Source organism: Gallinula chloropus (assembly GCF_964237585.1).
Source record: "Gallinula chloropus genome assembly, chromosome: 6".
Classification (NCBI taxonomy): Eukaryota; Metazoa; Chordata; class Aves; order Gruiformes; family Rallidae; genus Gallinula; species Gallinula chloropus.
This window is the reverse complement of record NC_140091.1, coordinates 15415058-15437431: the sequence shown is the minus strand read 5'-3', so window position 1 is coordinate 15437431 and position 22374 is coordinate 15415058. Positions and strand designations below refer to the sequence as shown.

The 22374-nt window shown below is 39.0% G+C and overlaps 2 protein-coding genes across 2 annotated transcripts; one reads left to right on the top strand and one right to left on the bottom strand.

Moving 5' to 3' along the window:
• Positions 1 to 128: 128 nt before the first annotated feature.
• On the top strand, positions 129 to 4997 carry CTBS (chitobiase; the record flags this gene model as incomplete). The annotated part of the gene is made up of 7 exons (XM_084265829.1): positions 129 to 266; positions 634 to 772; positions 1743 to 1951; positions 2505 to 2676; positions 2870 to 2967; positions 3687 to 3848; positions 4769 to 4997. The coding sequence occupies 7 exons, from the start codon at positions 129 to 131 to the stop codon at positions 4952 to 4954; spliced, it is 1104 nt and encodes a 367-aa protein (XP_084121955.1). The 3' UTR covers positions 4955 to 4997.
• Positions 4998 to 7365: 2368 nt separating this feature from the next.
• Positions 7366 to 21954, bottom strand: SPATA1 (spermatogenesis associated 1; the record flags this gene model as incomplete). The annotated part of the gene is given in 14 exon segments (XM_084265879.1): positions 7366 to 7473; positions 8317 to 8415; positions 9816 to 9985; positions 11668 to 11793; positions 12593 to 12710; positions 13666 to 13726; positions 13886 to 14012; positions 14568 to 14816; positions 14902 to 15196; positions 15295 to 15348; positions 17340 to 17433; positions 17435 to 17455; positions 20913 to 21019; positions 21922 to 21954. Coding segments are annotated over 14 exon segments (1662 nt in total).
• Between the last annotated feature and the right edge of the window lie 420 nt (positions 21955 to 22374).

Genomic DNA, 22374 nt, shown 5'->3' with positions numbered 1-22374 from the left:
GCCGCCCACGGGGCTGTCAGCGTGCCGCGGGCCGCCCACTGCCACGCCGCCCGCCGGGCTCGGGGCGGAGCTGCGCGGCCGGGCCGGCACCCGCCGGTCCCGAGGCGGAAGCGAAGCGGCGACCCGCCATGGGGCGGCCGTGGGGTCGGTGGTTGCTGCCCCTCGGCCTCTTGCAGCTGCTGGGCGGCCCCGCCGCCGGTGCTGCCGCATGTCCCTGCCAGGACCCGCGGCTCTGCCGCCCCGTCACGGGCACCGCCGGCTTCGAGGTGCGCGTCCCCGGGCGGCTCGGGGTTGCGGGGAGGCGCGGCGCTGCCGGCCAGCAGGGAGGGCCCGTTAAACGCGCCGTGCGCAGCTGCTTTGCTTTAACTGTCCGCACTGGGGTCGAGCAGATGGTTAAAAAATCGGTGCGTGGGGTTTCCAGGGCAATGCGAGAGCTGGGGCGAGCCTGGCTTCCCCGCACACGGGCCGGGCCGGCCGCTCGGCCACCGCTCCGGCGAGCAGGGAGGCACCTGCGCAAGCCGGCATGCGGGGATCATGTGCCTCTTCGGGAGGCACGTGGAAGATAATCATCCTGCTGAGAAAGTCTCTGTAGCTATCGAGGGTGCTTTATACCCTTTTTCGCCCCTTTTCAAGGTCTTCGTGTTCGATGTGGGCAAGGATACCTGGAAATCCTACAACTGGTCCAAAATTACAACCGTGGCAGCTTTCGGGAAGTACGATCCTGAGCTCATGTGCTACGCTCATTCCAGAGGCTCCAGGGTCGTGCTGAAAGGTTGGTTACACTCTGAAAATGGGGTTACTTAGGTGATACATAAATAAATAAGTGTAAGGTAGGCATGGCTGTACCTTGTACTCGGAGTATTAAAACCCAGTAAGAGGGTTAGTTAGGAGGGGATGATGCACACAGGACTCTGTAATACCCTGACAGTTTGCATGTGCTGGTATGCAGGGTATTACAAAGAAAACCACTGGTGGTTTCTGCCCCAGTAATAGCAAAACCATTCCAGTGACCTCTAAATGGAAGTTCTCTAACAGGGAACATCACAGCTGCTGCGGAAGAGGGAGGAAGGGAGGAAAGGACAAGCCTGTAGTAGATAGCTGTTTGGGTCTGTGTTCTGGGCGTTATGTGCAGTACCTGAAAGACAAGGGGAGGGAAGGGGCTGCAAGTAATTTCTAGTATCTTTCCCTTAAATTAATCCCTCTGTATTAGGAGGAAGTGGTTGAGTTTTAAAACACAAATACTCAGGGACTGAGGATTAGAAAAACAAAGTCCATGTTGTGTATATGTGCTTACATGCTGTAATCAAGCTTTGGCTCTCTTGAGGCAAAAACGTAATCTAAGATCACAACATGAAAAGCAACAAAGCTTAAATGTAGAAGTATGTTTATCAGAACAGTAAGACGCAGTCCCTCTGGCTCCCTGGAAATACTGGAAGTAAATTGACTTCAAGAAAAGAAGTTTACAGTGACCAAAAAAATACTAAGCAGAAGTAAAGAGAGTAAAATGATAGGGGAAAAAAAATCCAAAAGGAACTTTTTTTTAAACATTGCCATCTCGAAGAAGCTTGGTACACTCTTCTGGGGTGGGTTCTCAAAATTATGCTTGGAGTAAAAAGTTCACTCCTTTCTATTTTACCAGTGTGGGGAGTTGTTATGTTAGTTGGTTTAGTAAAGACAAACCTTTTCTCCCTACTATTACCACGGTGCAAATACACATTAACTCTTGAAGGGCTCTTGTCTAGGTGATGTACCTCTTAAGGAAATTGTTGATCCTGCTAAAAGAGCAGCGTGGATATCCCAACAGGTGGACCTTGCAAAAAGACAGTACATGGATGGAATTAACATAGATATAGAGCAAGAGGTTAATGAAACCTCCCCTGAGTATTATGCATTAACAGAGCTTGTTAAAGAAACTACAGATGCTTTTCACAGAGAAATTCCAGGATCACAGGTAATAATAATGTTCTCTATATAAACATTAACTTTATGAAAAGCAGTTTTGAGAATGGTCTTTAGTATATGAATAAATATGCAGATCTAATGCACAAATGGTTAGTTATGTTGGCTGTGATAGGCTATGGTAAGAATCACTAGTTTTGACCTGTATGAATTCAAATGAAAGAAGGGTTTCACTGAGGTTTGTAGATAATGGTGTTATTGCCTGTGGCAGTATAGGTTAATGAATCTGAAAGTAGGACAAGTACAGCCTTCTAGTGCAGAAGCATCTATGTTTAGGTAAACCCATCACTAAAGTTGTTAGGCTTTGCATCACACTTGCTATTTTTGATCAGATGTTTTTCATGTTGTATTTAATTTCTTTGGTGCTTTGAATTCACTAATAGGGCACTCACTGTTAGCCAGTGTTTACCATTTGAGTAGTTCATTGGTATCACTGTATGTTAACCACTGCAACATTTGAGAAAGACTTTTTACAGCTTTTTTTAAAAAGAAAAGCAGAGCTCTAATTGCCACACACAATACTACCTTGTGCCTTTTTCCTTTAGGTAACATTTGATGTGGCTTGGTCTCCATCATGCATAGATAAAAGGTGCTACAACTATACTGGGATTGCAGATGCCTGTGACTTCTTATTTGTGATGTCATATGATGAACAGAGCCAGATATGGACGGACTGTATTGCAAAAGCCAATGCTCCTTACCTGCAGACTTTAGTTGGTGAGGACAAAACACCTCCCCAAAGCAAGGGTGTCTGCTTGCACAGAACCTGTAGCAGTAGTGTAGGGGCATTTAGGTGGGAGGTAAAGGAGTTTGCGCCATAGGGATCATGCAAGTTTTATATTGGTTCTAAGAATAAAATACATGGGAAAATGCAATAATGCATCTTAATTTTTATTTCCATCAAAACTAGGATATGAAGAGTACATTGCTATGGGCATTGATCCTAAGAAGCTCGTGATGGGCGTCCCCTGGTATGGCTATGACTATGTCTGCCAAAATCTGTCTGAGGTAAGATGAAGATTATTCACTTGCAGTTGTATTGTTCATTTTTTCCTTTGGAAGGAGCCAGCTAGATTTTGGTGATCCTGTCTTTGGATAAACACGTGGTCAAATGGGTAAGATAAAGCTGGGACTTGAGACAGAGACTTCTGCTTGGCTGGCAACTGATGAGCAGTGTGTTACCAAACAAGGCATTTCATCATGCCCTACGCAACCGGAATCCCATGATACCCAAGCACCATGTCTGACTAAGAAGCTATAGGAGTCTCTTATCTGTATGAAAAGAGATGATTTCCAAGGCACTGCAACCTTTGTATCTGCCTTCTCAAACCAGTCTCTGAGCTCACTGCTTGGGGGACTGCATTTCTAAGCAGGGATGCTCACTGCTTAGACACTAGAGGCAACAAACCTATGGCTGTTAAAGTCTAGCAGTTTATGGAGTCTCAAACATTATACTTACAAAAAATACAAAAGTGAATGAAAAGTGGAAGAGACAGTTGTATTAGTTGAATGATGTCCAGCCATCCCATATCACTACAGAGTAAACAACATTTAACTGTTCTGATTTATGTTTACAAGTACTGTGTCTGCCCCAGGTGCTTGAAAATTTGGCATTTTTGGGACCCTCAATGCACTTTGTGACATCGTTGTTGGCTGTACTATTTTGGAGTTCAGTAGATCAATGTAACACAAAACTCATGTGTGTCTTCTGCTGTTTCTTTTTTTAGGCTCACGTTTGTTCCCTTTCCAAAGTGCCCTTCCGCGGGGCTCCCTGCAGTGATGCTGCGGGGCGTCAGGTCCCCTACAGAACCATAATGCAGCAGGTGAACAGCTCTTTGTCAGGAGCAATGTGGGATGAGGTACAGAAATCTCCATTTTATGAATACAAGGTAAGTAAGTGTCTTTAAGACACCATGTTGTGGAGTAAATGTTCATGAACCATAGTTCTTTGATTAAAAATGTTTGTATTTTTGACTACTTTCTGTGTAGTAAAGAATGGCTGGTTTTCCATATCTTGCATTTCTGATCCAAAAGAGGGGTGCAACTGAAGACTGCAGGAGTAATAAAGGGTTTTATTAATTTGCAGTTTTCTCAAGAGATTGTATCATGTCAAAAAGGACTTTTGGGCACAAAGAAATCCATCCTTCACTGTTCTAATTACTTTTAAGAGTTGATGATTGATGTAAATGAAAACAGGTTCTGAGATGCTCTGAAGTTTTTCTAACCCAGTGGCTTCCATGCACCAGCTTGTTTTCTGCATTGGTTTCTACCTAGAGATAGTGAAGGAGCCTGTGAGTGATTGTGCTTATGTGATCAACAGTGTATGCATTTTGTCTGTTTCTTTAGACACAATTTTAAGTTTCACACATAGATGACCAAAAGATGTAAACAAGTTCAAAGCAGCAGAACTTTGGCAAAATTTCACAATCTCTTCTAAAACTGTTTATTGTACTTAATGTCTAACAGATTTCACCTGTAAGATTAGACAGGGTATCTGAGATTATAGCTGTATTTTAAAAAATTAGCTAAGTCTAACCTAAGTAAAATGTATCACTGGTTTATAACTTAGATTCTACAAGTAAAAAAAATAGCCAAGTATCTGACTTAAAATTTTTAATTGTGTGAAAAATCATTTCTAAATCAGGAAAGTATCACAATGTAAATCTTTGTAGTTTGAATAGCTGAGATTTTGCTTGTATTTTCCACTATGTTCAACAGAAAATGTATCAAAACTCAATGAACTTTAATGTATCATGTTTTTATATATATAGATATAGGTACTGATGCTGGTGTTTAAATGTTTTCCTAGGATTCTCTTGGTCACTTCCACCAAGTATGGTATGATGACCCTCGCAGCATCTCTCTGAAAGCAGCATATGTGAGGAACCGAGGTTTAAGGGGCATTGGCATGTGGAATGGAAATAGTCTGGACTATTCCAAGGAAGGTGTAGCAGAACAACAAACTGAAGCAATGTGGCAAGCCCTGACACCATAAAAACAATGAAAATTGGTATTTTTTTGAATTATGGCTTGTACTATCATGGATTTTGACTTTATATAAATATACTGTAATTACAAAAAGTTGTGAGAACTAGACAAATTCACTTTATTTTGAATGCAAAGCCATATTTTCATTCTTCAGAAAGTTCCAGTGTTGCTTTAGCAGCAGGTTTTTTAAAAGACTGCTCACATTTTTCACAACCCAGTGCCTATGGTAATGGGTAAAACCAGGTGGATTAACAGGAGGGATCAAATAATGCCCCTCTGCTAAGGCTGCCTGCTGCAGCAGGTATCCATTCCAGGGCCACATGGTGCAGTCTCAGCTTTCTAACTTCCCACCCCAACTTTTATTTTAGGTAAGTCACCCGTGAATCAAATGAAACAGAACACTGGAGAGACGGATTGTTGCTTACGTGCAACTTGGTGAAACTTGTGCTTGATTACTCCACTAGAGATTAAATTATTTTATGGACTGATTATGTAACATGAAGTTGTTGCCAGTAAATTTTTTTATCAGGCTGCTTGTTGTTAGAAAGGAAATTCCAGTTTTGCTGTGTGTATCATGTAAATTCCTCAGTTTCAAAAGCCAAAAATCTTTTACCTTATCTTGAAGAGAGAATATTAATATGGAGAGGACCTGGATGATCTGGTCCTCCATTTCAAACTGCTTTACTTCCTGAAAACTAAAACTCAGAAGCTTATTTAATGAACAGCATATGTAATTTTCCACTCAAAAGATTCATTCAGTAGCCTGTTGTTTGTTTGTGGTGCTGTCTCTGAGATTCCATTTTCTTTCTAGTTCATATTTTTCATAAAATAATTTGTCTAGAAATACTGTGTAACTTTTTATAGTAGCTGTAGTCATGGAAAGATTGACTTAATGTTTACAGGATTTTTTTTGTTAAATAAAATGCTGTCTCCACTAAGATTGGTAAACAGTGTTTGTTTATGCTTTACTTGTTCCACAGCTTACAGCCCACACTGATTCTCAGAACTGTTTCACAATCAGATTAAGTGCAACTGTGTCCTGCTTAAGTGACTCCATTAATTAAACAATTTACTTAATTAGATAGATGTAGTCAGTTGTAGAGCAGTTGATTTTTGTTTTATGAGGGTTTTTTTATTTTATTTACCCTTGCTACATAGTTACTGGGAAAACACCAAGGAAGAGCAGCACTACCACACTAGCTACTGAGATGTGGAGAACTTCCCAGGAGTGTCTGACTGGTTGATATGACAGGTGATGGAAAGTACTCACAGTAAAAAAAAAAAACAAAGTGTTGTGGAAAAATCAGGGGTTTTGCACTAGAATTCTGGTCTGTAGGTTTTAGAAGAAAGTGATAAACTTATTTGATGTATAGATAATTCAGCATTTATATTACGATTTATTTTTTAATTTGGGTTCAGATTTTCCAGTAGCTAGTTGCCTGCCCTTGTCTCTTAAATAAGACACAATTCTGAAATACAGGCTGTAGGATTCCATCCTGAATCGAGCAAAAGTGGTTGTAGTTTTAATAATTAATCTATTACTGATTTCCTATGAGTATTTCACCCTCAGTAATAAATACAGCCTTATCAGCTTTTTAGCTGACATTAATTCCTAGCATGTTGCTGTACTGCTTAACAAATAACATCTGGAATTGCAAAAAAGCAAAGAGGAGAGTCAGAAAATTACTATCAAGAAGAGGTTTCTGATTACTGTTTCAGAAAATTGTTATCTAAGCACATGCATGAGCTTGAATGTAAAGAAAAAGAGAGTATGCAATATAATACTGTAAGTAGCTCAAGGATCATCATTACAGCTTGTCCAGACAAAGCTTGCAGTCCCACTAACTACAGAAGAAGGTCCATGTAAGAGATGGAACAAAACCAACTACATGTGAAATAAGGTGAGATTATCAGAGACTTTGTTCATACTTCATAGTAGTATGGTAAGAATAGATTTGTAATTTATAGACAGACATAATGACAAAAATACACTTCAGTAAATAGCTACATAAAGGATTACTGGTCCTGTAGTTCTACTGATGTATTTTAATCGTTTAAAAAAAATCCTTGTGCCTGAAAATAAGAACAGGAGGTTATGGATTACAGGTTTTTTTGCTTAGTACATGTTTTGGTAATGAATGTGATGCTACACAATACGCTAATTTGCACTTTTAAAATAACTTTGTTTTAGACATGTTACTAGGCTAAACCACATATTTAAGCAGCTGACTAATCTTACAATGAGAGTGAGGTTTAAAAAAAGAAGTGAGCTGTGGTACATCAGTGGCCTAGTATAGAAATTCCACAAGATTTATCCAGATGATGTCTTTGTATACCTGTAAGAACGTAAAAATGCTCAGAAATTCTGAGCTTCTGTGTACATTACAGAGCTTCTGAAGACTTTACAGATGTTAAAAATCACATAGGTTCCTGATTTTTGGACTGGGCAATTAAAGCTGAATGAATCTTCTTCTGTGTCAGTTCTGCTCTCAGGGCTCGTAAATCTGCTGCTGCCTGCTTTCTCATCTGCAGAAAAAAACAAGTAATTTAAGGAACTGCAATTTAAGGAAGTTTCTGGAGCTGACATGCATATGGGTTTATAGAACCAAGATTGAATTTTATACAGGATGGCTGAATACAGGTTACATCTCTTATCTTGAAAATGTTACATGTTTAATTGGATGGCCTAATTGTATCACTGCTTCCTTCTGTACTCCACCTTGCTGTTTTTAACAGACAACTAAGAAATTCGTTGTGCTTTCCACTCTTTGTAATACAATGGAGGAGATATACATCCACTCTAGGTTACCTAGTAAACAGGCAGTCTCTGTGATTCTAAGGACTCAAGCATTCAAACTGAAAAGCTATCCAGCTACAGTGAAGACCTGTACCATCACCTTACTTCCAAAGGGAGCTGTAGGCAGCACCAATATGAAATAAAGCATCTGCTTGGGGAGTCATTATCTCTCTTTTTATTTTTTTCCTCTTTATATCAGGGTTTTTTTTCCCCTTTTTACCAGTCTGGGCTTTTTTTTTTCCTTAGCCATAGTTACCTGCTGCTCAGTGCCTCACAAAGTATGCTCCTTTGATTACTGTTAGACTGAAATGGGAATTTCATGAAAATTGTGAAGCTTAGTTTACATAATGCCTTGAAAAATCCAACTGCTTGAATGCAATATGCTCAAAATCATCTAATAATGTGTGTTCTGGAGTAATTTAGCTGAAGTGATAAAGATACAATGGTAACTAACACAGTAAAGCTACCAGCATAAAACAAGAACTGTTTAGCAAATACATCACCTAATGTTTGGAAAGATCTAAAGGGGTTTTAATACATATTTTGACTGTTTAAATTAAAAGCCAGGGTACCTTGATTTCTATTATGAGCTTCATTTTTGTATTATCCAGCTTCCTCCTCAGTTGATCGAGTTCATGCTGCACTGTAGTAATCCGGATGATTGTGTAATTCTTTACAAAACAACAACAACACTTTACATGCAGCTTTAGTGCATCTCATCACTCATTGGGTGTTACATCACCACTCAGAAACAATCCTCTAAACATTTTTCAACAACTCCGCTGTTTTCTTCCAGTCCTTAATGCATCCTGAGCTGCCTTTGGTTTGTAGGCAGCCTGCTCTCCAAGAGCATGCTGCTCCCTTCAGCTGGGTGTGGAGGTTCTTCCACTCCCTATTGCTTTGGGAAGTTAAGATCCAGATCAGATCTCCTGAATAATGGCACATTGTTTTGCAATTATCTTTTATGCTACCCCCCATTTATAATACTTTAAATCCTTTTTTTGTCTCTCTCAGGCTTACTATCACTGTAACTGTACATCTGTTGATATTGCTACACTCATGTGATGTTTAGTGCTGATAAAGTCCTGGTTATGCAGCACATCATTTCAGCAGTAGCTGAGTCACCTGTGAGGACAAAGCTGGTGGAGAGGGGAAACCAGTAATAGCTGGTTCCTCAAAGCCTGACTCTTCCCACCTGACTAACGTAGTATGTAGTTTATGAGGGATGAAGAGCACATATCCCTGCTTAGCCTTACAGCTCTGTAAATCCTAGTCCCCTTCTGTGCCTGCTAGCCAATAAATAACTGCTGTGTGCATGGTCAGTTGTGCCTACCCTTCATATAAGGCTTCTGTGCCAAGCCAGGGAGAGACCTAAAAACACCCTCAAAGAAGCAATAATGTATCAGAGCACAGATAGTACTCTGATGTAATATGAACCCTATAGTTATATTGCAGACACTTATATTAAGAGAGTCCAAATAATACACATTCATATATAATATATACTCCCCCAACCTTTCAGATACAGAAAAAGGACATTTATTTTTCCTGGCCTAGCTTCAGATTTACCAACAGACTTGCTTCCACTAACACACTTAGAAAAATTAGCAGATTTTTTTTTATTTAATTCCTCTCTGACCTTACCATGATTTGACTCAGTTGCACAGTAGTTCAGGTGCAAGCACTTCACAACTCAAGAGATACTTCTTGTCCTCCAAACACAACTAGCATTCATTATCTCTGTAGTTGAAATACAACCACACACCACTGAACCAAACAATTCATTAACCATACTGAACAAAAGGGGATTCTGTGACGACAGAGTATTGTACAAACACAAAGCATAAAGAATTAAATGCTCAGACTCAAGCACTTTAGTCTTTTTGAGAAGAACGGGCTGAAGCAATTCTATACATCATACATTAGATCACTGAGGGGTATTTGGCTGTTAAAGCTACTATGAGTCATTTGTTAGTGATGAGTTGGTTACTTTAATTTGTATAAAATAGGAAAAAAAACCCCAAACCAACAGCCGAGCTGTATAAAAAGAGAGGTTAAAGCAAGAACATACCTTGGAGTTTACCATGTTGTTCGGTTGTTTTCGGCTATCTCTGGCTTCCAATTGCAAGAGTAATTTCTGGTGGTAAAGCTCTAAATCTTGTTGCAGTTTGTTTAAAGCCTCCTCAAGTGCACCTGTATCTTTCTTTGTTTCAAAGTACTTCTTTTTCCATTCCTCACGAACTGCAGAGGAAAACACTAACACTGTTTGGTCTCGTTCACCTTAACATAAGGTCTGGTGAAGACAGCAATGACCAACCACTCTCACAAGATTCAATGGCCCATGCACACATTAAAACATGGCAAGAAGTTTCTTTAAGAAAAAAAGAGAAAAATCTTTATTAAGATGTCATTCACTATAAATGCAACAATTTTCTCACCATCACCTGCAACAAAAGGCTTTATCTGTCCACCAAGATAGAACACAAGGCTGTAACTCTGCAGGGACAGTGATTTTGGACAGCTCAGTTTTACACAAAGTCCCAAGATTATAGGAAACAGTTATTTACCTTTGTACTTAACGGTGATTCCTGATGTTGTTAATGTGCTATCAACAGCTGGGACATAAATCTGTCCATATCTAGTGTGGCAGCCTTATGGCCACATACTAGTCGACAAAGCATCTTAAATGATTCTTTCTTCCAAGGCATATTTTAGGAAATCAGGACAACTGCTTCTTACAAACTTTCCAAAAAGAACCCAGCTGTTGGAGGACTATACTGTATGTAACTGAGAGTGACCATCAGCAGGGCAGTCTTAGGAGGATATTAAATAGAGACTGGACCACTGTTACTACAGAGTATGCTCTTCCCTTCAGACCTTGTGAAGAAACATGTTCACAAATGCAGTGATGGAACACTACAGGTCTAATAAAAATAAATCAGAGGTAGAGGTGCTTCTTAAAAGAACCTGCAGAAGCTGTTTGAATCCTTATGAAATAACCTTTACTTTACCTAAGTGGGTAACATAATTTAAGACAACGTGGGAGCCATTTAGGGCTTATCTCAGCAGGGTAAATTAGCTTGCCTTGCAGCTCTATGCTATTACAGATCCACTGCTTCAAGTACCCAAGTTTGGGTTTGGTGGTTTTAAGACAACTTTTGCGTGCTGCAGAGTGCAGTGTAGCCATGCCCTTAGAGAATAACTTAAAGAATTGGCTTGCCTTCTTCTTTCAACAAAGCTGCTATTAATAGTTGAGACTCCTAGTAATTTAGCTATATTTAAAGTACAAAGATAAAGCTCTCAAAACATCAAAGTGATTAAACCTTATGTCTGTGTAACAGGAATGTAACTTAGGGATGATAGTTTACTAAGTATAAACTTGAAAATAATTGTTTAAAGAAAATTTGGGTGGGATTTTAATGGGATTTTACCTTGTTAAAAAACAAGGTTTATCAAACTTGTCACAACAGGCTTGTAACTTCCATGCCATAAGCTGCATACCATTAGATAGGAGAAACAAAAAGTATTATACTGGCAATTTGACTAGAAGCTTTTATGGACACAGTAAAAACCTCTGCAAGCACCAGCTAAAGACAGGTTTAGAAACTGTCAGCAGCCCTGCCTGGGCCTCAAGCAGCCTGCAATAGCTCTCTGGGCACTGTACATACATGGGACACAACTTGAATAGTTTATAAAAGCCAGGATATTCTTAGATTTGGAAGACTGCCACCAAAAAAGTAGAAGGAAACATAGCAACCTTGGATCCTTCCAGCACACTGTTGTACAAATGAACCTTCCCAGAACTATTGCTTAGCAAGCTGCTCTCTCTCTAATTAAGCTCACTGACAAGGAGAAATGACACTGAAACCAATGTGGAAATGTTTCTCAGTCATTCCAAATTCCAAAATAAATTAGAAGTGTACCTTGGTATCTCCTCAGCTTATTTTGTTCCAGCAGCCCTTTAGCTTTTTTGATCAGTTCTTCCCTATTTTTTTCCATGTGCCTTCTGTCTTTCTTCATTTGGTGCAATTGTTCTACCATCTTGTTTTCTAAAGATATTATAATTATATTTAGCAAGCACCTGGACACTGTAAGTAGGAAGGATCAATCAAATTTTTGTAATGCACCCATCATAAATCAGTACATAAGCTCTGTAAGAACAGACACGAGAATTTTTTTACTTTAATAAATTAACTTTTCAAAATGGCCAGTGCATTAGAAAAAATTGAGACATCCAGCATGCATCCTGGCACTATATACACATACAAACCAGTAAACACCTTCTTATATGCCCAGACAACGTATTACTAAAACTTTATACTCAAGATAAACATACATACTGCATACACTGAAAACTCTTTCCACATGAAGCCAAAAAAGCCTCCAAAAGACTATTTCCTGATCAAAATACTTGGTGATATAAACTGTAGCAAAATCTGGCCTTAAACTCCACCTGGTCATAGGCAGGAGAGTATCTCAGACTTTCACTAGTCTGCAACATGGGTCAATCACTTACCTTCTCACTATCCTCGTCCTCCTCCACCTCAAAGGAGCAGCCTCAGCAATACTACTAATAGTTTTCTTTGCTACACTCTGACTGGAGCCAGCAGTTTTTCTTCTGATCCCTGCTCTGTTCTCCTTCATCCACAAGTTGGGAAGCTGCCATGCTCTGCCAACAGCCCGTGCACTTATGAATGCCTGGAGTCTTCCCACCACAAATTAAAATTTTGTAACAACACTGAATGAATGTGCATAAACATTCCTTCATAAAGTAGCTATTTCTGTTTTCATTATTCTGTCTTGACTGAATGTTCACTTCCCTGCCATTTCTTGGCATTATATACTCACTTGCTGTCTGAATTGAATGAACTTGAGCTGGATTTACAGAGAGTGCCGGGAAAGGCGAACTAGGAGACAAAGTAGGTTCTTTGGGAATAGTAAGATGGCTTTGCTTGTTTTCATCTGCCTGTAGAGTCAAGACACAACTGTAAGTACATAACGCACAATCCTGAGCAGTTGCCTTAGCTGTATGTCCCAAAAGCGGCCTGAGTGAATGGAGGGGCTGAATCTGAACTCTGCATATGAACTTTTTATTCTGTGACCAGTACAAAAGATTACTGAATTACAAACAGCTGGACCTCTGCAAATAAAATCAGAGCACTGACCACTTAAATCACAGAGAACATAGAGACAAAAAAATGTAACTATTACCCATTGTTCTTGTCCACGTCCATAACCTCACAGTTTATTGACACTCCCAGACAAGAACAGGAATAATGGGCATTAAAACTGCCATCTGACCCATCTGGACCGCCAATTTCTACACTAAAATTTATAATAGCAGATTTTCAGTGTCATAATTATTTTCTTAAGACTCCACCACAACCACTTCTGCACAAGAGCTCACAGGTAACAGTTAACAGTCGATGGCTATTTTGCTGCATGATTGCATGGGGATGCTGGGTCTTCCTAAATACGTTCTAGTTCTGATGCTATGATTATCTCATATGTATTTTTAAAGTATTTTATAGGTTATTTTATCAGTTTTGCTTGGCTTGAGAGAAGACAGATTTACCCCACAGGAAATATGAAATTATAAAAATGTCACCAACAAAAACAGTAAAACATTACTGTTGAAAATGTTACAATTAATAAATCTGAGATATTTTATATGTAGTTCCAGTTAAATTATCCCAGATGTATAACTTCTGATGATTTCATTGTTTAGAAACAGCTGATTTTTCATTAGCAAATATGCAGAGTAGCAATGCATGAATCAATTTTCTCAACTACTCTCAAGTCTTCATTTGAGTATTTCATATTTCTAACGAGACACCTGCCTTATCAAATTAGACTATTTCTAGGTGGAGGAATATGTTTATTGCCCCAGATTACTAAGAATGTTACCTTATAGAACACACCTGATTTTCCACTTTTTCACCAGGATCAGCCATAGACTTGCTAGTTCTGTATTGCTGCAAGCTACAGATAAAATCAAAGCAGCAAGTGAAAATTCATGTAATTAAATGGGGGCTTCCCCCCCCCATTTTCTTTCTTCATTTATTTGAAGTCTGTACAATAAACATTTCTAGCTATGAAATAATATTATCCATTATCCTAGCAGGATCATCATTTGCTAACCTTTCATTTTTGTTTACAAATTCTGTGGTTTGCTCTTCTATTATTTTAAGAATTCCAGCATCCTGTGTTCTGTCTCTTTCGAGTTCAGTACCTGTTTGGTTGTCGTTATTTTCCATGTTCGTTAGTTCTGTGACAAGACAGCAATGATCAAAATATACAGATTACACTCACAACATTAAAGCTATTTTGACTCAATGCCTGGACTTTCCAACCTATGCAGTGCATCAATCCAATAAATAATGTTATCTCTGGGGTTTGGGAATGCATGAACACCAGAAGAAAGAAATAAATGGGGAGAAGGTATCTTTGTTTTGAGAATTAGTATCTAACTAATCCCAGTAATTTCTGGTACAAGAAACATTATCACAGATATGGAAAACACTTAATTATTTCACCTTCCCTACACTAATTCTGTATCTAACAATTTCTGCTTTTCAGAGACCAAAGATCCTCTACAATCTGCAGCCAGCTTGTAGAAAAGAGCAAAATGTTTATGCTCTTAATGTTTTTGTAAAAACTGCAGCTCTTTGAAAGATATTATAATTGTTTTAAAAACTAAAATACTGTCCTTATAGCAAATTTCAAATCATGCTTGAACTACAATTTTCTTAAAACTTAGCTTTACTCTGCCAACTTTCTAAAAAGCATGCTCTGGCAAAAAGATGACAATGACCAGTTGTACCTTTCTGATATTTAATGTGATGTTGGGGTGTTTGGTTATTCTGGCTTTGTTCATCTCTGTGGTTTTCATGAAGAGTAAGAGCATTTCCTTTGGCTTTGCCATTCCACTTAGGACTGTGATGCTCTTTTTGGTCCTGGCTGAGGTGATTTTGCAGAGGGGTCTGTAATACCACATCACTCTTTCCTGACTCCCAGTCTGCAGGATTTGAATGACTTGGTGTGACGAGAGATCCACTGGATCCATTTTGATCTACATAATAATAGAAATACTGTTTTACTGTAAGTGTTAACCATTCTTCTTTCATTATCCTCCTTCACTACTTGGTTAAACTTACCTTTTTCTCTAAACCATGTCTGCTTTTCTTGAACCCTTTTCTTATGGTCTCCCTTATGGCTTGTGTGCAGCACTGGAACAGGTTCTTTCTCAGCATATTCCACAGCACCCTGCACTTCCTCATTTTGACTGTTTTGGTTTGGTTTTGGTGGGGGAAGACTGGATAATCTTGATCTATAACCAAACCTATTAGCTTCTGCATTAAAGTGAAGTCTTTGTGGAGTTGATGATGATAATGGATAAATATTTTCCAAGTATTCCGCTTCGGGCAGTAAGTATAATTCAGGACAAAGTGCCTAAAATATGCAGTATATTCATCAGACAGGGCAAAAGAGGAAATGTGGCATGTAAAAAGTTGCTGAAACTGATACCTTAAAAGCCATACAATACATACATGAGGAGGAGCAAATGCTTCCAGTTCCAGTTCTGTTTCTTGCTTTGGCTTGACCTTGAAATAAAAAGAATGGAAACGTAACCAGCAAAATAGTTGTTTATCAGTAACATTGCATATCTCTTAATCTCTGCATTCTATCATCACCTTTATACACTACATTTTTCTCTTAACCAGCACTACCTTCTGTAATGGCCTGATGGGGAAGAAGGAACACAGGCTACCCTTTTATTATCTGACATGGCACTGGAACTTTGTTGATTCAGACCCACAAGAACACATGGATGTATTGATTTATTTTTTTTTTTAATCTTTGCGCTTTCCCTTGTGGTACCAAGGACCTGATCCAACAGTCACAGCAGAAGAAAGTCTTAGACTGTCTGTATCAGAAGTTGCTTCAAGCTGAATCTGAACACAAATGCTGTCTTACATATTTTTTTCTGTCCACCTGACACAATATTGCAAAATATTTAATGTATTAAGGAAAAAAGAATCTATTACTCTCCAATGTCTTTTTGTATTTGTTGCCTCGATACTCTTTGTGTGATACACACTTTCACATTTCAAAACCATAAGTCTGAGAATATCAATGCAGATTTGAAATATGTGCTCCAACAGAAAAAAAAAGGGAAATAGAAAAAAAAGAAACCTGATATTACATTTAAATAATGAATTGAACTAAGCATGTGGCCAAAGTCTGTTGTCAATAACAACCAGGCAATGTCATTGATTCTCTGTTAGACACAGGCTATATGCAAGAAGAGGATCAGCAAAGGAACACAACTTTGGTTTCTTTTTCATTTAAAGACCCTTACTTGCAGGTAGGGTACAACTCTTAGCACTGCTCATATTGTTACTGTTATGAAACAGAAGACTGGAGAGGGGGAAGAAACCACTCAACAAATATTTGATCATGGGGATGTAATTCAATGAGGTTACCATGACCCTAAACAACAAATAAAACAGTTAGTTAGTTTATTGCTTTGCACTTTGTTATAAAGTTAAAGATCAAGCGATGGTAAATACACCAAATTAAAACTGTATCTTTGTCACTAAAAATCTCCACTTGTATCGACCCATATCTTTAATTATCTATTAAGGTAAAATATTTTATTCAATCCCTGACATTCTAAAGGAAGCTGGAAAATTTTCTTTATCTCAGAACTATCAGTGAGGAAGAAAACAAGCCATCTTACTTGCTATCATGCTGTTAAATGTTCCTCCATTCTCTGAAGACACAGGCGCATTTTCAGATTCAGATTGTGTCATGATCTTTCAGTTTCTATGTATTTATTTATCATACCCTTCTATGGGGGAACTTTAGTGATAACTCAACTACAAACGAAGTAAACAGCAGCACTGATTTCCAGCTTGTAATTAATTTCCAAATCCATGCATAACAGGTGAAATGAGAAGTGACAAGAGTATTCTATACGTATGTACATCACGTGAGTCTGTGTGTCTGACATGGAAGAGCATCAATGTGAGGAACTGTTGTGATTCAGAGATGTAGAGTTTTGATTACATCAATCTCAGGCTGTATTATTGGACTAACTAGTGGAACACAAATGTACATCCAGAGAAGGTTCCATTCAGAGACAAATCTTTAAAGGCTTTTGTGTGGGTCACACAAAGAGCTTGTAGAGTTACTCTGACTTCTTCAGCTTTCACTGCAAATTCTTCAAGTGCCACTTTCCCAACCTTGTAATTGTTACAATCACCTTAGGGGGATCTTTTTTTTTTTAAATACAACTTGATCTGTCATATTTAATCCAATGCCTTAGCAAAACCAGCATCTTTTCACTGGATGGAAACTAATTACATCTGATGCTTTAAAGGATGTTTCTAATATACCTGTCCAGCTGCACCTTTGTATTTGGGGAAGTAGATGTGCTCTGACAAGAGCCTGCACTCTTAAAAAACTCTTAAAAACAAATGCTCTTAAAGTTACATCTGTTTTCTTGCGATACTATCCAGTCTTCAGGAATGAAATCTGTCCTTTACTTTATAAAGTTGAAGAGCACTGCAGAAAAAAATTATTGACTTACCACTGCTAGTTTTTTCCCAATGCATTTTAAAAATTTGAATTTATCTGCAACTGCAACTCCACCCAGGTACTCTCCAAGCTTCTCCCGTAGCACTCAATGTCATGTGAGGAGACACCCTAGAATGTTGTTATTCATTAATACATCTGTAAGATCAAATAGCGATGGCTAGTTAGTTAATAGGGGGAATATAATGCTATATTCATACTGGCTTGCACAGACAGAATGGCCAAATATGGGAACACTTTTGTTCTCTAGTTACATATAGGCTGGAAGCTTTTGGTATGGTTGAGTCAGAATACTGTATTATGTTATGGCAGAATGTATTCCAAGGGCTGTCATAACATTAACTAGCAATATTCATATTTTAGGACCTGCATATAAAGGAAGAATACAGAAGTAGCTGAAATTTGAAAATTACTTCTTCAGAACGCTCTTGCTCATTTGCAGATGAGTAACAAGAACACTGGAAACTACAGTCAGGCTTTTCCATACAGGTGACAAAGTTTCGTGAGGCCAGTTCAGGACTGCAGAACATTCTCCTTCAAGCACTAAGTGCCAGAGGAGTCTTCATCACTTTCCACTTTAGGGAGCAGGCACATTCCTTTGATTTTGTGTTCTCCAGCACAAATTTACAGTTGGGTGTGTGCATGTGTACATGCAAATGTATTTTAAATCAAAACCAAACACTGCTGCATGAACATTTCCACCATAGTTTGAGGATGAGAGAGCTGACACGAATATGAATTGCATCACTTAATGTACTACTGGAAACTATGCAAATATTCAAGTAATGAGCTCAGTATAAAAATCACCATAGAATAAAAAGCACCTTTGCAGAATAAAGCCAAATGTGCAAGAGGCACACAAAAGTTCTGCAGCACAGCATAAGCAATTCTAATTGCTCCCATGCCACATAAAATAAACAAGGGAACACATTAAGGCCTGAGACTTATCCCATGCTGATTAAGTGCTAGTATACTACCAAGCATGACTTGGGCCCAAGCAGTACATTGCTCTTCAAGCAATGTACAGAGGTAGCCTGGGGGATAGCACATGCCATTCTCAATAAAGAGTACAGACAAGAACATACTATCCCTTCAACTTGGACAGGTCAACATGAACCTGTCAGGGTTGGTTTGTTCTCTCAAACAGCCATATATTCCTTCATGTCACACCCCATGTCTGTAAAAACACCCTCAGCTTCATTTCATAGAATCAATACTTCAGTGGGCTGCAATGCTTCCCTTGCATTGCTGCAAACACCCTGGACTTCAGAGGGCCCTTCTCAGGAAGACAAACCTGCCTTGGAGCACAGACAAGCAGCAGTGACCCACGTCTGCAGAGTGGGTACACCTAGGCCACACTGTTGGTCCCTCTACATTTAGCTCCTGTGTGGTTCTTCACTGCCACTTTTTGCCCACACTTGCTGCAGACAGTAGCCCTAATGTTATTTATTTCAAATGTATAAAGAAATATGTAAAAGAGAGATAGATGCATAATTCATAACTCATTCTTCCAAGGTCTTACATGAGAACTGAGCTGATCTATAATTCAAATCTCTCTCATTAGCTATCTTTTCCTCATGCTGGTGTCTTGGGGAAGATATGCCCTTTGAACGGCCTTCTGAAACCCAATAAATGCAAGCTCTTTCACAGGCAATTCTGAAACTGCACATCCTTCACTGATAATGCCCTCCCAGACCAGAATGGAAATCTAAATCTAATGCATGCATGAACAGCAGGGAAAGCATCTAGGTAACTATGATGTATCGTGAGAGAAAATGATTTAGGTATACAGAACATGAGATGCACAGCAGAAAATGTACCTGAAAATTGTTTGCCAGTGCAGCTGCTAGAAAAATATAATACATTTCTTACTTGCATCCACTGGCTAGCAGAAAACTAGTCACATCTGAGTCAATTGCTTCAGGATGTTCCTTTAAAAGTAATGCAAACTAGAGTTTATTGCAGCAATTTCATCTAGAAATAACAAAAGTATAGCTTCTGTGGTGAGGAACGAGAAAGAAAAGATCACAGGGTCTGAGAAATCAAATTCACAGGAACAAGAACTGAGGGCCATAGACAATTATATATTTTCCTCTGATTTCATGATTAATTAAAGTGGCCTGTACTTAGACTAGGAATCCTGTGTTAAGCTGACTTGGACAGCACTAAGGTTGTCACGCTGAGCGGACAGCATGAGTGCCAGCAAGGCTGCTTTCCTTCTCCCGGATTATAAGAGACAATATTTTTAAAATATGGGGTTTGGTTTTAAAAACAATGATACACTGAACCAATGACAGTTATTGCTAAGATTAAGTACTGTAGCATTGCATAGTACCTGTAGAAAAATTAACAATTATTTAAGATTCGTCAGCAAACAACAAATACCCAGACAGATATAAACCCACTGAAATTGATGAGAATGCTAATTTGATATCTCAGAGCCTCAGTGAAATAAGTTTACACTAGGGAACAGAGAGCAGTGGCAGATGCCCAGTCACATGATATGATCTGAAGTCCCTGCTGCAGGCATGCGTTTCACACCTCTGCTGGAGACTAGTCCAGCAAACAAAATGGGTACAGGTACTTATTTAATCTGGTTTTGAGAAACATTTCAACAAAAGACGCTGTGAGAATGAATACATTCAGCCCTGCATGCTCATACCTGACTACTGTCCAGCTACACAGTACACTGTCTTCAGTGAACAAGCCTAAATTTAAATGAGATAAAAGTCATATTGCCTGCAGCTTAAAACCCTATTCTCTGCAGCTTAAGGTGACAGTTTTTGCACAAGAGCAGACAAGGTACACATAAAAGCTCCATTTCAACACACATCTTTACATTATTTGATTTTTCTGCAACTGCTTACCACTAGATACACAGAGATTTTGTAAGTGTTTAGGAGTACAAAACAAACTTTCTAAGTTATCAAAGATTAAAACTGCATCTCTCTGTGCCAGGTTTGAGACTAGGACTGGGGTATCCTTTCACAAAGTCCTCTACACAGCTACCTGTGAGCACACGTTGCACATGGTAGTGTGGACAACTTTCTAGAAATACTACTGAAGGTGAAAGAAGATGTGCTGGTGCTTGCATGGGCTTCCCCTTGAGAAACATGGCTTAAGCTCTTCCTTCAGACTGAGCTCAGATTGTCATATCCCTGTTCCAGGCAAAGGACACACTTTTGTGTCTTCATTCAGCCACTCTGTCCTGACGCTGGCCCACTGCCAAAAAGAATTCAAGATTCTATTCATTCTGTCTCCTTAGAAATTAATGTCTCCTTGAGACAGAATGAATGCAAGACTGTGATTTTACAATATAAACCATTGTGCAGAAATACTAGCATGACTCTGGAAGGGCATTTCAATGGTCTACATCAAGGGTTGCCATGGAACTAAGCCTGAAACAGTCCAAAGAGATCTAACACTAGTCATGGGCACCACTTGCCCTCCAGAATTGATTAGAGAACAAACCTCTTTGACAGATTGTTCTCTAAAGAGCAACAGACCAAATGAGTGAAGGACAACATAAAGGACCTATGCTGTACATGAAGCCTAAGGCTATACCCACCTTATAAATCCAGCTGAGATGAATTTGCTACTAAGAGCTATGGGAACTGTATTCAGCTTGAAGTTCCACACTTCTTCTGGGACATAAAAAACATGGAGCTCCAGCAACTAAAAAAAGAAAAGGTGACTGTAACTGTAGAGAAATTACAACCATCTTCCTATATGCTTAGGTGGACTCTGAATTTCTGGAGACAGGAATGGTTTCTCTGATGTTAGGATATGGCTTAGAAGAATGAGATTTTGTCTGACGATGACTAGAGAGCGAGAACAGCAATGAGTAAAGCAACATGTGATTGAACACCAGCTGAAAGCATCAAAGTAAGACACATTAGAACAAGCTCAACCATGGAAGTGAGAGAAGAGAGCCTGTGCTACTGCTGTATGTCACTGTGACAGCAACGGACAGAGCTTACCAAAACCAGCTGATACACTACAGCATGTCATGGTTACAAAAATACTCCAGCTGAAATCCTACCTTTGTTCATCTCATAAAAAGGGCAAAGCCCTGAAAGCTTGATCCAAACAGCAGCACAACATAACCTTGCCAGTGAGAAAAAGAGAAAAAGAAAAGGAAGGAGGGGGAAATAGAAATATTTCCAACAGTTGTTAATTTTAGCTACAGTGGAAGCACTTAAATGCTCCTGGTAATGTCTGCCACACAAATAATTAGGCCTGTTCTGAGCAAGGTTCACTTAGACTGTGTTCAAACCTGTAGCAGTTATGGGACTGTTACTGTCTGGGTCTTGATATTTTTAGTAAAAATCAGATAGCATTAACAATGATGATGCACTTCCCTAAAACTAGAAGCCATGCAAATAAGCTATATTACATATTTCTGCAATTGCTAATAAATATAAACCAGAAATGCTTTATATATATTCTATGTTTTAAAAATGTAGTTTATTTCCTCACAGGTCTAAAAACGTTGCAGTGCCACTTATTTTAATATTTTCTTACTTTTAGTTGTGAAATCTGAAAAAATTTCAATGGAGAAGTTAAAAAACTCTCACCTGTGAAGTTCGAGGTCTCATTTGACTGAACATGTTGGTGGCTGCACTTGATCGCAGTGAATGCCAGGTGGGTGTTCTTATTTTCTTTTTGATCACAGTATTCTTTCAGAATGACTTGCATGATAATCTGTTACGAGAGAAGTTAACCCATTAATACCCTTCGCCTTCGTTTACTGTTCTTTCCATTTATGAAGATGGAAAAGTTGTTTCTGTGCGGAGGCAGAAGCCTCCAGCTAACCACAGGCAAACAGACACAACCACACCTTCTACACCAGTGAGTATCACCTAAGTAACTGGGGGAATGGCTAAACCACGGCCCGGCAGCTCCAAGAGATCTGCCCTGGAGTATTTCCTCTTCACATTTTCTCCCCTTTCAAAAATACTTTGGTTGTATGTAATTTCCTACACAATTGCATTGTCTTCCTAAAGACACAGACCTAAATCCCCACACAG